The sequence below is a fragment of the Schistocerca americana genome, chromosome 5 (assembly GCF_021461395.2).
Source record: "Schistocerca americana isolate TAMUIC-IGC-003095 chromosome 5, iqSchAmer2.1, whole genome shotgun sequence".
Taxonomy (NCBI): Eukaryota; Metazoa; Arthropoda; class Insecta; order Orthoptera; family Acrididae; genus Schistocerca; species Schistocerca americana.
The window spans coordinates 668,844,647-668,861,129 of NC_060123.1; the positions used below are offsets into that span (position 1 = coordinate 668,844,647).

Genomic DNA, 16,483 nt, shown 5'->3' on the forward strand with positions numbered 1-16,483 from the left:
ATTTTTGGATATTCTAGGTGTTTGTTCATATTGGTACCTGCTTTATTGCTTCCAACCTACTACAAGGCTTGATTTTTGCCATGCTTCGTGCTAGTAGTATGGCTTATTCGCCAGTTATGTCATCTCACGCTAGCATGTATACCAGGCTCCCATCCACTATTGTGCTAGATATTACACATTTATGTTAGATACAGTATCTTTATACTGATTTTTTTACATTTTAGCTTCACATGCTATTATTATGTATCTTCATTTTTTATTTCAATAGACAGTCATATGATTCCCTTTCCCTTTAGTTATAAGCAGGATGAAATTAATGGCAATTGTCCTTCTAAATTGATTATAATGTTTCCATATCTTATCAAAAAACTGCACTCTTACTCTTTATGAGAAAAGATGTAGCATTATGATGATTTTAGGAAATATTTGATCTCACTGTATGACATATTTTTAATTCCTCTTTGTTCACATTAGCACTTTTATGGTGCCTCCAGCCTACTGCAGGGCTTGATGTTTGTTATGCTCAACACTCGTTATGTGATGTACCGGTAGTCATAAATTCTGCATCTCACATTAGCATGCATGATGGTGTGCTGAAAAGTAATCACCCTAAATTTTTTATGTGAGAACTCTTTAAATAAAACAAATTTTATTAACATTCTACATCTTTATTCTTAATGTCTGCATTTTTATTTATGAACATAGTGAAGCTGGCAATGAACACATTGCTTTGATAATTTTAAAGTGATGTACCTAACTGATTGACCATTCATATAATGTAACATAGGTGTTTACATATAGGTGCTGCATTAGAAAACTGAATGAAAAGTCCAATAGTCCGCAATAGATGTTTTTATTGTAGTTGATTAGAGACTCTAATGGTTTCGCAACTATTAAGTTGCATCTTCTGGTGCGTATCTGTACAGAAATTTTTATAAATTAATACTCTGACAATGGGGAAATTAAGTTATCTGAGATATTTTCAAAGTACTGAGTGAATAGACTGAAATAAGGAGGAAAATATTATGCATATTAGTAAATTAGGTGTGGATCTCATATGCCCCACAATGAATGGGTCCATTCATTTATAATGAATAAGAATTGCAGTTTCATACTAAAAGATGATTTACTTACAATGCTATGTCATGTGGTATGAAGAGCTATTACAAAATGCCACAGACTAACAGATTGCAGGGCTAGCCAATGTTCTCAGCCTTCTTCAATGGGTAAAACAATCATCAATGATGAATGTTCAGGCTGTAAAAGTGAAGGAATGAAATTAAGTTTCAGGAACTAATCCTTTACTAAAAACAGAGAAGTGGTAACTAAAATAAAAAAAGAGATGGGGACAGTCCCATGTAATATGGAGCAATGGGCAAAAACAAGACTGACCTGTTTTAGAATCTTGATGAACTGTCTGTCCCTTGACCAAATGAAATATGTTCCTGTGGGCTTATGTCAAGCAACAGATGATGTTCCCCGTAAATGTTACTCGGGCAAATATTGGGTCCTGCAATGGCTGAAGAAAACGAATAAATAAAGTTAATGATGTAAACTAATAAAATTTATGTATAAGAATATACTGAATAATATTATTTAACAATGGAAACTGCAGGTTGGAATATTAACAATGTAGGAAAAGATAAATTACTCCTTACCATAAGGATGGCACTTTGAATTGCAGACAGGAACAGTTAAGACACTTACACATAAGCTTTTGGCCACAGCCTTTGTCAGAACAACAAAAAGAGAAATAGACACCATTCATTTACAGAAGCAAGCACATCTGATGCACACGTGACCACCAGCTTCAGCAGCTCAGGATGCTAGCTGGTCTGTCTGCAACTTAAATTGACATCTGTAATTAGCAATCTGTCTTTTCCTACATTGCTTAATAAAATTATTTTAAACACGTTTTGGGGTCATCAATAAACAAAATAAATAATGTTATAACTGAAGGTCAAATTTACTCGAAGCTGACACACCTATGTGTAAATGGCTGAGAACACAAGCTACAAAGTGTCCAGTCCAGTGTGTTGCTGGCTGCCATCTGGGTACTGGGGTGATTGAGGAAATTGAACTAAGGCGGGCACTATGGAAGTTGAGAGAAACTCAGGCTAGTGATCTGCTGAGGAATTGCTGTTACCACATGAACTATTAAGACTTGCCTATGTGTAGTACATAAGAATAGATTGTGGGTGTTACACATATAATAGTGTTAAGAAGGTGAAAAAAACTTTAAAAATCTTGCTACTTATTTTTGTAACATAAAAATAAGTAGCATCAGGCATGAAATTTAAATTTATTACTTCTTTACTAATAGCTATATCTGCAATATATTTTACAGACAATATTCACATATACCACTGAATGAACCTGCAAAAATCTGTCATTGTACAACAAATTGTTCAGGATATATGACATCATAAATATTGAGATGCATGAAAAACTAAGCTGATAGGAGATGTGTTTAGTCGTTGACAGGTGCACGCTAAAGAGAATGAAAAGCTTACTAGTTTGGGGGGGGGGGGGGGGGGATACCGTTTGCGCATCTGTATCCAAAAGCTGTATTTTGTTTATTCTTCATCAGAATAGCAGATTAACCAGAGAGGCAGCAGGCATGTAATGTAGGCTAGCAATGCATGAGGGAGGAGTGACATGTGCATGGGCTATTCAGGTGACTCACAGACACTAGAGTCAGTGAGGTGCAGTAGACAATGAAGGTGATGTGAAGGATGGAATGGGATGCATGGCAAAACAGAGGAAGGGGAAACTGTTGGGTAGACGCTTTGGGAACAGTGGGTTAACTGGGACTGAGGCCTGGAGGATTTCGGGAGTGAGGGATGGCGAGTTGCACTCCTAGACTGTGCACTTATCTCTCCCTCCTGCATTCCTAATTCCCAGCCCACACACCTGCTGCTGCTGCTGGTGCCAGTTGTGGTGGTGGTGGTGGTGGTGGTGGTGGTGGTGTGTGTGTGTGTGTGTGTGTGTGTGTGTGTGTGAGCGCGCGTGCGCGTGCATTTTAGCTCATCAAAGGATTTTTCCACAGGCTAGCAAAGTTTTCACAAAGTTAAAAGTTTGACAACCAGGTGAGCTTCTCTGAAGAGATTCAGCAATTGGATATTTACTCAGCCTCTGGCTAATGTTTTCAGATAATAATTTTTTTTTTCTTCCAGTAATTTTCGGGTCTGCAGTTGGATCCCATCAACATTCTGCGACAATATTTGGGCCCAGAGACGTCCGGCCATCCTCAGGTGAGTAGACGAAGTACTGAACAGACCTGATGCAGTCATGGTATTTATAGTGAATTCCGCGCATCCAGATCGTACTGGCAATTTACAGTGCATGTGTTAGGAGGTGACATTCCCTAGGCAGCCAAGTTGTGTGTGCTGCCCTCAGTGGTGAAGTAAGAACAAACTAATCACTAACAAGGGAACCTCCCCATCGCATCCCCCTCGGATTTAGTTATAAGTTGGCACAGTGGATAGGCCTTGAAAAACTGAACACAGATCAATCGAGAAAACAGGAAGAAGTTGTGTGGAACTATGAAAAAATAAACAAAATATACAAACAGAGTAGTTCATGAGCAACATAGACAACATCAAGGAGAATGTGAGCTCACGGGCGCTGTGGTCCCGTGGTTAGCGTGAGCAGCTGCGGAATGAGAGGTCCTTGGTTCAAGTCTTCCCTCGACTGAAAAGTTTAATTTTTTATTTTTAGTTTATGTGACAAACTCTTATGTTTTCATCACTTTTTTGGGAGTGATTATCACATCCACAAGAAAACCTAAGTTGGGCAAGGTAGAAGAATCCTTTTACCCATTCGCCAAGTGTACAAGTTAGGTGGGTCGACAACATATTCCTGTCTTGTGACGCACATGCCGTCACCAGTGTCATATAGAAAATATCAGACGTGTTTTCCTGTGGAGCAATCGGTTGACCTATGACCTTGCGATCAAATGTTTTGGTTCCCATTGGGGAGGCACGTCCTTTCGTCTACTAATTGCACGCGTTTGCAGTGCTGTCGCAAAACATAGACACTAAACTTATTACAGTGAACAGAGATGTCAATGAACAAACGGACAGATTGCGAAAATAAAGAAGGTAAACTTTTCACTCGAGGGAAGATTTGAACCAAGGACCTCTCGTTCTGCAGCTGCTCACGCTAACCACGCTCGTGGGCTCAGACTCTCCTTGATGTTGCCTATCTTGCATATGGACTACTCAGTTTGTATATTTTGCTTATTTTTTCATAGTTCCACACAACTTCTTCCTGTTTTCTCGATTGATCTGTGTTCAGTTTTTCAAGGCCTATCCACTGCGCCAACTTATAACTAAATCTGAGGGGGATGCGATGGGGAGGCTTCCTTGTAAGTATCGACAGAGCATGTCAATTACGTTATGACTGCATTACTTTAATAATAGGATTCCAATTTTTATCAGTTTAGAAGCCATTGTCACGATTCATTAAATTATCAGCAAGACGTATTTCCACGGATTCTTTAGTTACAGAGTCCCAGAAGCTGGAAACCGGTGCTAAAATTTTGATGTTGGTGTATTCCATTGAATGTCCCATGGAAATGCAATGTTGTGCCACTGCTGATTTTAAAGGTTATCGCAGACGCATGTGTCTTTAGTGTTCTACACAGTGTTCATGGACTGTTTGTGTCGTCTTACCTATATATGCAGAGCCACACTCACAGGGCCATCATCCCGCACAAACCGCCAGTGTTCTCAGTACTTTAATTCATAGGGTGCATGTAATTTTGGATGCTGATAGCCTTCATGAAGAGTTAATGTGTCTGGAGGAGGTTTTTAAAGAGAATGGCTGTATTTCGCGTCAAATACGGAAGGCCATGCACAATTATAATAACAAGAAGCAACGCTCTGAGGAGACTGATGATGACTATAAATCAACCGCATTCCTTCCATATTCCAGGAACATGTCTTCTAAAATAGGAGGCAGAAAGCTTGGGAAGAATAATATTAATGTCATCTTCCATCCACCAACAGGACCTTAGTTGGATCTGTTAAAGACAATTTACAATTGCGGAAGGCGGGTGTTTATAAAATTCCCTGTGACTGTGGCTCTGCATATATAGGTCAAACGACACAAACAGTCTACGAATGCTGCGTAGAACATGAAACACACTCCCGTCTGCACTGGACTCACATTCGGGAGGACAACGGTTCAATCCCGCGTCCGGCCATCCTGATATAGGTTTTCCGTGATTTCCCTAAATCGCTCCAGGCAAATGCCGGGATGGTTCCTTTGAAAGGGCACGGCCGACTTCCTTCCCCGTCCTTCCCCAAACAACCCAACCCAACCCAACACACCCGTCTGTGGCAACCTTTAAAATCAGCAGTGGCAGAACATTGCATTTCCATTGAACATTCAATGGAATACAACAACACCAAAATTTTAGCACCAATTTCCAGCTTCTGGGACTCTGTAACTAAAGAATCCTTGGAAATACATCTTACTGATAATTTAATGAATCGTGACAACGGCTTCCAACTGAATAAAAATTGGAATCCTATTGTTAAAATGATGTGGTCACAATGTAATCGACATGCTCTTACTTCACCACTGAGGGCAGCACACACAACTTGGCTGCCTCGTGCATGTCACCTCCTAACGTACATGCTGCATGGTAAACTGCCAGTATGATTTGTCTGCTAGGAATTCGCTATAAATACCATGACTGTATCAGGTCTCTTCAGCATTTCGTCTACTCACCTGAGGATGGCCAGACATCTCTGCGCCGAAATATCGTGGCACAATGTTGATGAGATCAGGCTGTAGACCCGAAAATTGCTGGAAGAAGAAATATGCCGCGAAAATTTCAGAAGCCACAATAAAATATTTAGTTGTGTCATTACTGTAGAGTTGTACTCAAAATAATTAACAACAGGGATCTATGAAAATTTAATGTAGGCTACTTATTCCAAGGTACCTTCAGGTAGCTTGAATGAAAGAAATAGTTCCTTTTCATTTTTTATATCTTTAGGTTTAAATTTCGAAAGCAGTAGATGTGGAGATACATCCATCATGTATAGATTTTCTGTTACTTGTGCACAAAATATACTATTTTAATGAGGTAAGTAATCTTAGAGAGTTTGCATTGGCATTTGACCATAGATGAATCCCTCTTAATACTATTGTATCCAAGAAAAAAATCTAGAAACTGAATCAGAATATTTTCTTTGTTTTGAAGCTGTAAAATTCCTCCTCATTGTTCATTTTGAATTGAGTGTTGATGGTTTAATATTGTCATAGTTCATACCTGTCTCTTTTTGCAGTGGAACCATATTCTGGCAGGCCTCTGTTTACACTGGGCTCATCTCGTTTCTATGAACTGAAGTACAATCTAGGCATTTGTCTTCTGCATGCAGGAAAAGCTGTTCAGGCATTTGATTGCCTCATTGATGCAGTCCAAGTGTATCATATGAACCCAAGGCTATGGCTGCGTCTTGCTGAGTGCTGTATTATGGCACATAAATCTGTGAGTTTTTTTGTATATCACATTTTTTTCACATACAAACATGTTAGAGTTTCATTATGAGAAGCTGATTACATATAAACACACTTGTGTGTGGTTCACACTGAGATGATACTATATACAATATGAAATGTTGCAATAAATGTTGCATAACACTCGTGTTCCCACAGAAATGATACACTGTGCGATGTGATGCAATATGTGTTGCGACTTGCCATTCAACTAGCAATAAGACAGCATGAATTACATTTAGGTTTCAGTTGCATTCATGGGATATTCTGAAGGGGGCGTTATTGTGGCTTCTCATTATTTAATACTCAAAAACTGAAGAAGAAAAGGAAGTACCAAATTTATGCGCACAATGCTATAAACATCAAACATAGTTCAGCTGCAGTTTCTCATTAGCTCTCCCAGCATGAACACAAGTTTCCAGAATGAGATTTTCACTCTGCAGCGGAGTGTGCGCTGATATGAAACTTCCTGGCAGGTTAAAACTGTGTGCCCGACCGAGACTCGAACTCGAAGAGCACTTCCCCACGAAAGGCAAAGGTCCCGAGTTCGAGTCTCGGTCGGGCACACAGTTTTAATCTGCCAGGAAGTTTCATGAACACAAGTTCCATAAATTCTACAGAATGAGTCCAGACAGTTTCTACTTTTGGGAGCAACTAGTATCAGCTACTCTGACAAAGAAGGACACTAATTTTTGACCTGATACTTCTCTTGGTGAGAAGCTAATTACCATGAGGTAAATTAGTGTAAGTGTTTGATTGATGTTAAAAATTATGTCTCTCACTTGCTTATGCAGAATTTATCACTTACCACCACCATCAGCAATGACAGTTTCCAACAAATGAAATAGAAATTCACTATACAACTCCCTACAGTCACGTTTAAAACTCGCATTACCTATGGAATTCAGAGCAGAGTGCTCAGAACACTACTGCATGCTCACTGGCTATCAGAGAATCCATGACATAGCTGTGCAGAACAAGCCTAAACTCAACCACCATCATTCGTGACTCCAACTATAGTACACTTGACGTATTTAGCCTACAGGCTACACCACATAACCGAAATGGTGAGATCACAATGTCTGAAAGTTGACCGTCTTGTTTCCAACGTCAATAAAATTTTCATTAAAGCACATGCTAGAGTTTCAATTTTCAGAGAAATGGCTCCAAAAGTTTGCATTATCTCTTCAGCCTATTTTATCATGACGGGTTTCATGGTTGGAGACCATGTGTTAGTATGCTAAGCATTTCAGTGATGTGAAAAAAATAGTAGACATTTAGATCTGGAAGATGTAGCTTCTAGACAGATAGCTCAAGAATGCTTCAACTGAACCAGAGAGCTGCCAGTGGTAGTGGTCATGTGTGCATGAGGTCGCTTGCTTGTGTCAGTTTGTGTGTTTTTTCTTTGCTGAAGAAGGCTTTGGCCAAAACCTATAATGTGTAACAGTATTTTCATAATGCGTGTCTGTAACTCATCGGGACATCTTTGCAGTGACTAGAAACCTATCCTTTTCCTAAAATTGTCAACAGAAAATTATTCAGACAACAAGTTTAGTGCATTTTCCTAATCTGATCCATAAAATTTCAGGAATTCAGTCATAGCCAACATTTTTCACCTACAAATGTTTCGGCTGTAAACGACTCAGTCATTTGTGGAGCAAGTGTGAAAGACAGACAGCAAAGCTAAAGCATTCTCGTCCATTTTATATATCAGTATATAAGACAGATGGGAGGGCTTTACAATCAGTCTTTCCAACTCACTCTGAAGGTGGCTGAATGGTTAACAACAAAAATTGTAGCAGCAAACAAAGTTTGGTTATAGCTGAATTCCCACAATTGTATGGAACTAGTAAAAAGGCTTGAGAAGATGCAGATTCACATGTCATAATCTGTTGGCACCTTCAGAATCACAGATCACTACACTGTCAGTCATAATCTGTTCTGAGACCATCCTAGTCCAGGCTCATCCTCATCTGACCTAGGCCTTCTGTGGTCTGAGCTGGTGCTATTACTGTTTAGGCCTACCTTTGCCAGGTATGGGCCTATCCTTGCCTGTGACTGCCTTCATGTGAGCCTGTTCTCATCTGATCCTATTGTCATCTAGATATACTGATATTTTCCTATTCAGGGTGTATACACTGCAGGACAACTGAGGAATCTGGGAAAAACCCAGGAATTTTTTCAACCAAAAGAATTCTCAGAAAAATCTGTAAATTACTCCGAATTCTGGGAATTTTTCATTGTTTTAATTTTCAGTTAAATTTTGAATTGATACACAAAGAATTTTACTTAAGCCCGCTACTGCACAATACTACTGCAGCAGTAAAACATAAACAAGAGAATAACACCAAAATAAAACTTTAGTTGCAAATAAATGTGCCATATACAACAACAAAACACAGTGCATGTACAAGCATCTGCCGACAGCAAAATGTGTCAAAGACTTTAGGATGAAGATTATGTAATACTTCATAACAACAAACTACTTTCAATGAGCCAGATGTCACAACTGTTTACATTTCTAACAGGTCACTGGAAAATATTGTGAATGATTGTTTGCATTACATTAGTTTCTAAGTAAATTTCCTTATATACTAGATGAATGTTATATATGAGGACGTGTGATGAATTTCTTGAATCAAGGAGTGTTAGACTCTCATTCAAAACTTAATGCTTTGAGAACCAGCCACTAGAAAAAATTTTGCCCAGAAGACCAGCCATTTATGTCATTATTTAAAATTTTACTGGTGTTTGATTTAGCTTAAAGTGTAACACATACTAAAAAAGACTAGGTTCAGGATTCGTTTTTCGTATTTATTTCAGTTCTTTCATAGATTTCAAATTATCCAGTAATGATGGCAAAAAGAAAAAAAGTGAAGTGAGTTCTTCAGCAGTTTCGTACATAATTGACTTTTTTATGGAAAAGTCAGAGTTCCCATTCAGCCAGGTAACCCATGAAATGTTAGTTGCACAGCAGTGAAATACATAATTGTGCTTGTCGTAAATAGTCAGCTGCTGCAATTTAAGCTGTATGCTTAGGATCCTGCCTAACCACATCCTCAGAAAAAATTACAAAAACTTTTTGACGACCAATATTACGTGTGGCAGCTTAGCTTTTCTTGTAGTTATACTGTATGTATATTAATTTAAACATTAACATTTCCTATTTGTGTGTTTCCACTACTTAACAATGATGTTGTTATTGGCTGACTACATCATATGTCGTGTGTTGCAGTCTCAGATTTCAGTGATTCAAAAACTACCATGCTGTATTTGGTAGAATTCATGTTTATACTTGCATAATACAAAAATATGTATTGTAAAAGTTGTCGCACATCAAAGATCATTTCAAAACACGTGGTTTTTTGCTGGGTTTTGTTTCAATGTCGAGAAGTTGTATGCTGATATATAAAACCTACACCATTTGAATGATTGATACATCTTACTGCTCTGAGGGAAAGTATATTGTCATTTCACAAAGAAAAAAAATGAGCTTTCACCAGGGGTATGTCGTATTTGGCCCAGGAAAAAGTGTGTTTTCACCTGAGAAAAAGTGTATTCTATACCAGAAAATCCGGGAATGTTTTTCTCTTGTCCACGTATACACCCTGCCACTGGGCAAAATTGTAATGACATTGACTGAGTCAATGGAGGTGAAATCAGTGATGATTCAAGGTAATGAAATAAGTGAAAACTACTCACAAACGCTCATTCTGCAGTGAAATGAATGTCATGAGAATTGAAAATTTATGACAGACAAGGACTTGAACTAAAGTTTCCTGTTTTTCATGGGCAGTCACTTTAGTTATGTTTCTAGCCACATTTATGAATGTCACTGAGCTCTTTGCATGATTCACACCACGTAAGTTATCCTGAGGTAATTTTCAGACAAGTAAGTTTGGGCAAATAACAAACAGCCTCGTAGGAATCTGATGTTTTGCCAAATAACTTGTCTTTTGGAACCATTGGTCTTGAGCAGTTATATGTATTTTGAATCAAATTATTTCCATATTGTGTTCACAGCTGCATTGGTGTAGCAAGCAAGGCAAAAAATAGTGTTACACTTTATGTTTTATCAACTTCTAATTTAATTTTCAATCGCAGCTCTCAATAGCTAATTTTTTTGCAGATGTATCACTGTTCAAGCAAGAAATAAAATTTCTAGACACTTGTATGGCAGAGAAAGAAATTTTGAAAAACTGTTGAGTGTTCTTATGCCTTTGGACCATTTTTAGACAGGTTACCATGGATGGTCCTCAAAATACAGTGGGAATGAAATCAGTTATTCCAGAAGATGAAGTAGTGGAACTAACAAACTCACTGAAATCTATTGCCAAAACGGCATTTGAACTAACAATTCAAGATGTGAAAGACACTAAAATGTATGTGACTGCACACAACATTCATTCTCCTTTTACTAGTAACAAAAGGAAGACTGGTTCCAAAATTTTAAGAAACACAATGATTTGACACTGAGCAAGCCAGAGCCCTTACGGCAAACTAGAAGAGATGTTGTAAATAATCTATTCATAATTTACAGCTTTCATGATTTATTGGTAGACAAAATGGAGCTATTTGGTGTAAAAGATAATCCGAAATGTATTTACAATCCATATGATGCCAGTTTCTGCCTAGGTCTATCTAAAACAAAAGAAAGATCTGATGAAAGTTGAATCAGGGCTTTTGAAGTATTTAGGAGATTCATATTGGTGCACACTTAAAAAACAAGTAGCAGTTGTTGCAAAATCCTTTGTGTTTTTCAGGCCATTCAAGACAGTGTGTTGACCCTTTCATGTTAAAGCCTTTGTTGCAGTGAAACAATCCTACAGTAATGTCAAAAAGTATTACAAAGAGGCCTTTAAAGTTTAGAAACATTAAACCATGTCTCTGAAATACTATTTCTGTTTTGAAGGTTTGTATCTTTTGACACTCATTCTTTCATATTCCATATAAATAAAAATGTAAACGTTCATTTATACAAAATCAAAAATCTCTGAAAGTTCTTCACCAATCGCTTTGAAATTTTGACACATTACATTCAAACATGCACGTGATTTTGTATACCTGCTGGAGCTCCATATGGTGTATACTGTAAATATATACACGCACATATTATATACAATGTAATGTAATTATATAGATAAAAAATCTACTCACCAAGCTACAAGAGAACATGCGCATAAAAAAAGATTACATCTACGCAAGCTTTTGGAGCAGGAAAAAGGACTGGAGTGGTTTAGGAAAAGGGGATGGATTTCAGAAAAGTCGCACAGAACTGCAGCTCAGGGTAGACTTACCAGATGGAATGAAAAGGAAAGACTTTCCTTCTCATCTCTTCTGGTAAGTCTCCCTGACCTGCGGTGCTGGATGACTTTCCCTAAACCTCTCCAGTTCTTTTCCTTCATCTCTCTTCCTTCCTCTCAACCCTTTTGCTGGGATAAGGAGCCACTGGCTCCAAAAGCTTGCATAGATATAACCTTCTTTTATGTGCATGTTCTGCAGCTGCTTAGAGATTAGATTTTTGATTTGTCCAATTACATTATATTGTCAAAAATTGAATATTTTAATTGTTGTACTTTTGTTAATGATTGATAAAAAGCAACTCAGCTGTATTATTACACATTTATTGTGTTATGATGAGTTTTGTTCATTGAACATCTTCAGGTTGCCGAGTTGTGCTAAAGTCATGACATAAATGATCTGGTTGCTGTAAATACTGCTAAAGATGAAATTCACAACCACTGATCAGAAACATTCTGCCAGCTGGATGAGGGATGTGTGGCAGGCAGACAACCATACCATTTATGTCATGACTTCAGCTTATTTTGAAACCTGAAGATGTTCAATGAATGAAACCAGTAATAACACAATAAATGTGTAATAATACAGTTGAAGTGGTTTTTATTAATCATTATTGTTAGTGTCAGCTCTGGTGCTCAACATGATAAAAAAAGATTCTATTATATACATAATAAACAAAAATAAAAAATAAAAATCTTATATACTCCAGTGGTATATAAATCACACTCATATTCACATGCAATGATGTGTCCAAATTTTGAAGCAATTTGAGAAGAACTTTCTGAAATTTAAGATGTGTTTATTTGAGTGCAACATTGTTTCAAAGGAATTAATGAAGAACTTTTGAAGGTAGATTTTTGAACATTTATATCTACATAAATAAAAATGTAAATGTTCATTTGTTCAGCATCTTAGATCTCCAGAAGCTCTTCACCATTTGCTGTGAAATTTTGACAAAACACTGTATGCAAATACACATTCTTGTCTATGATTTTTGTATATGTAACATATAAATGGGAAACATTGTTACCAAAAATCTGAAAATGTTCTTGATCAATTTATTTAAAATTTTACAAAATCATCCTACAAACATTCAGACAGCAAAGGGTATATAAATTTTTAATATGTATGATATCTACATATATATGTAACATGTCCATGAACCATGGACCTTGCTGTTGGTGGGGAGGCTTGCGTGCCTCAACGATACAGATAGCCGTACCGTAGGTGCAACCACAACGGAGGAGTATCTGTTGAGAGGCCAGACAAACGTGTGGTTCCTGAAGAGGGGCAGCAGCCTTTTCAGTAGTTGCAGGGGCAACAGTCTGGATGATTGACTGATCTGGCCTTGTAACACTAACCAAAACAGCCTTGCTGTTGTGGTACTGCGAACGGCTGAAAGCAAGGGGAAACTACAGCTGTAATTTTTCCCGAGGGCATGCAGCTTTACTGTATGGTTAAATGATGATGGCGTCCTCTTGGGTAAAATATTCCGGAGGTAAAATAGTCCCCCATTCGGATCTCCGGGCGGGGACTACTCAAGAGGACGTTGTTATCAGGAGAAAGAAAACTGGCATTCTACGGATCGGAGTGTGGAATGTCAGATCCCTTAATCAGGCAGGTAGGTTAGAAAATTTAAAAAAGGAAATGGATAGGTTAAAGTTAGATATAGTGGGAATTAGTGAAGTTCGGTGGCAGGAGGAACAAGACTTTTGGTCAGGCGAATACACGGTTATAAATACAAAACCAAATAGGGGTAATGCAGTAGTAGGTTTAGTAATGAATAGGAAAATAGGAATGCGGGTAAGCTACTACAAACAGCGTAGTGAATGTATTATTGTGGCCAAGATAGACACGAAGCCCATGCCTACTACAGTAGTACAAGTTTATATGCCAACTAGCTCTGCAGATGATGAAGAAATTGAAGAAATGTATGATGAGATAAATGAAATTATTCAGGTAGTGAAGGGAGACGAAAATTTAATAATCATGGGTGACTGGAATTCGACAGTAGGAAAAGGGAGAGAAGGAAACATAGTAGGTGAATATGGATTGGGGCTAAGAAATGAAAGAGAAAGCCGTCTGGTAGAATTTTGCACAGAGCATAACTTAATCATAGCTAACACTTGGTTCAAGAATCATAAAAGAAGGTTGTATACATGGAAGAATCCTGGAGATACTAAAAGGTATCAGATAGATTAATTAATGGTGAGACAGAGATTAAGGAACCAGGTTTTAAATTATAGGACATTTCCAGGGGCAGATGTGGACTCTGGCCACAATCTATTGGTTATGAACTGTAGATTAAAACTGAAGAAATTGCAAAAAGGTGGGAATTTACGGCGATGGGACCTGGATAAACTGACTAAACCAGAGGTTGTACAGTGTTTCAGGGAGAGCATGAGAGAACAATTGACAGGAATGGGGGGAAGAAATACAGTAGAAGAAGAATGGGTAGCTTTGGCGAATGAAATAGTGAAGGCAGCAGAGGATCAAGTAGGTAAAAAGACGAGGGCTAGTAGCAATCCTTGGGTAACAGAAGAGATACTGAATTTAATTGATGAAAGGAGAAAATACAAAAATGCAGTAAATGAAGCATGCAAAAAGGAATACAAACGTCTCAAAAATGAGATCGACAGGAAGTGCAAAATGGCTAAGCAGGGATGGCTAGAGGACAAATGTAAGGATGTAGAGGCGCATATCACTAGGGGTAAGATAGATACAGCCTACAGGAAAATTAAAGAGACCTTTGGAGAAAAGAGAGCCACTTGTATGAATATCAAGAGTTCACATGGAAACCCAGTTCTAAGCAAAGAAGGGAAAGCAGAAAGGTGGAAGGAGTATATAAAGGGTCTACACAAGAGCAATGTACTTGAGGACAATACTATGGAAATGGAAGAGGATGTAGATGAAGATGAAATGGGAGATACGATACTGCGTGAGAAGTTTGACAGAGCACTGAAAGACCGGAGTCGAAACAAGGCACTGGGAGTAGACAACATTCCATTAGAACTACTGGTAGCCTTGGGAGAGCCAGTCCTGCCAAAACTCTTTCATCTGGTGAGCAAGATGTACGAGACTGGCGAAATACCCTCAGACTTCAAGAAGAATATAATAATTCCAATCCCAAAGAAAGCAGGTGTTAACAGATGTGAAAATTACCGAACTATCAGTTTAATAAGCTACAGCTGCAAAATACTAACGCGAATTATTTACAGACGAATGGAAAAACTGATAGAAGCCGACCTCGGGGAAGATCAGTTTGGAATCCGTAGAAATGTTGGAACACGTGAGGCAATACTGACCTTACGACTTATCTTAGAAGAAAGATTAAGGAAAGGCAAACCTACGTTTCTAGCATTTGTAGACTTAGAGAAAGCTTTTGTCAATGTTGACTGGAATAATCTCTTTCAAATTCTAAAGGTGGCAGGGGTAAAATACAGGGAGCGGAAGGCTATTTACAATTTGTACAGAAACCAGATGGCAGTTATAAGAGTGGAGGGACATGAAAGAGAAGCAGCAGTTGGGAAGGGAGTGAGACAGGGTTGTAACCTCTCCCCGATGTTATTCAATCTGTATATTGAGCAAGCAGTAAAGGAAACAAAAGAAAAGTTTGGAGTAGGTATTAAAATCCGGGGAGAAGAAATGAAATCTTTGAGGTTCGCCGATGACATTGTAATTCTGTCAGAGACAGCAAAGGACTTGGAAGAGCAGTTGAACGGAATGGACAGTGTCTTGAAAGGAGGATATAAGATGAACATCAACAAAAGTAAAACGAGGATAATGGAATGTAGTTGAATTAAGTCGGGTGATGCTGAGGGAATAGATTAGGAAATGATACACTTCAAGTAGTAAAGGAGTTTTGCTATTTGGGGAGCAAAATAACTGATGATGGTCGAAGTAGAGAGGATATAAAATGTAGACTGGCAATGGCAAGGAAAGTGTTTCTGAAGAAGAGAAATTTGTTAACATCGAGTATAGATTTAAGTGTCAGGAAGTCGTTTCTGAAAGTATTTGTATGGAGTGTAGCCATGTATGGAAGTGAAACGTGGACAATAAATAGTTTGGACAAGAAGATAATAGAAGCTTTTGAAATGTGGTGCTACAGAAGAATGTTGAAGATTAGGTGGATAGATCATGTAACTAGTGAGGAGGTATTGGATAGGATTGGGGAGAAGAGAAGTTTGTGGCACAGCTTGACTAGAAGAAGGGATCGGTTGGTAGGACATGTCCTGAGGCATCAAGGGATCACAAATTTAGCATTGGAGGGCAGTGTGGAGGGTAAAAATCATAGAGGGAGACCAAGAGATGAATACACAAAGCAGATTCAGAAGGATGTAGGTTGCAGTAGGTACTGGGAGATGAAGGAGCTTGCACAGGATAGATTAGCATGGAGAGCTGCATCAAACCAGTCTCAGGACTGAAAACCACAACAGCAACATCTCAAAAAGTACTACATCAATTTACTTCAAATTTTTACTCGTTACCACACATTACTCTGATAAACATTTGGACAAATACAGGATAAATATTTTTAATATAATAAAATGTTATTAGAAAAATGTTGAAAAGCTCTTGACCGAATTACTTCAAATTTTGAATGATAATGTATTAAACATTCAAACAGACATATACTATAAAATTTTTAAATAACAATGTGTGGTTTTGT

The 16,483-nt window shown here is 38.0% G+C and overlaps 1 protein-coding gene across 1 annotated transcript in view; it reads left to right on the forward strand.

Moving 5' to 3' along the window:
* LOC124615895 (CCR4-NOT transcription complex subunit 10-B) overlaps positions 1 to 16,483 on the forward strand; it is a 152,304-nt gene that overhangs the window by 51,020 nt on the left and 84,801 nt on the right. The window contains exon 7 of the mRNA XM_047144069.1: positions 6,303 to 6,505. Within this exon, the coding sequence (XP_047000025.1) occupies positions 6,303 to 6,505 (203 nt within the window). The remainder of the gene's footprint in view (positions 1 to 6,302; positions 6,506 to 16,483) is intronic.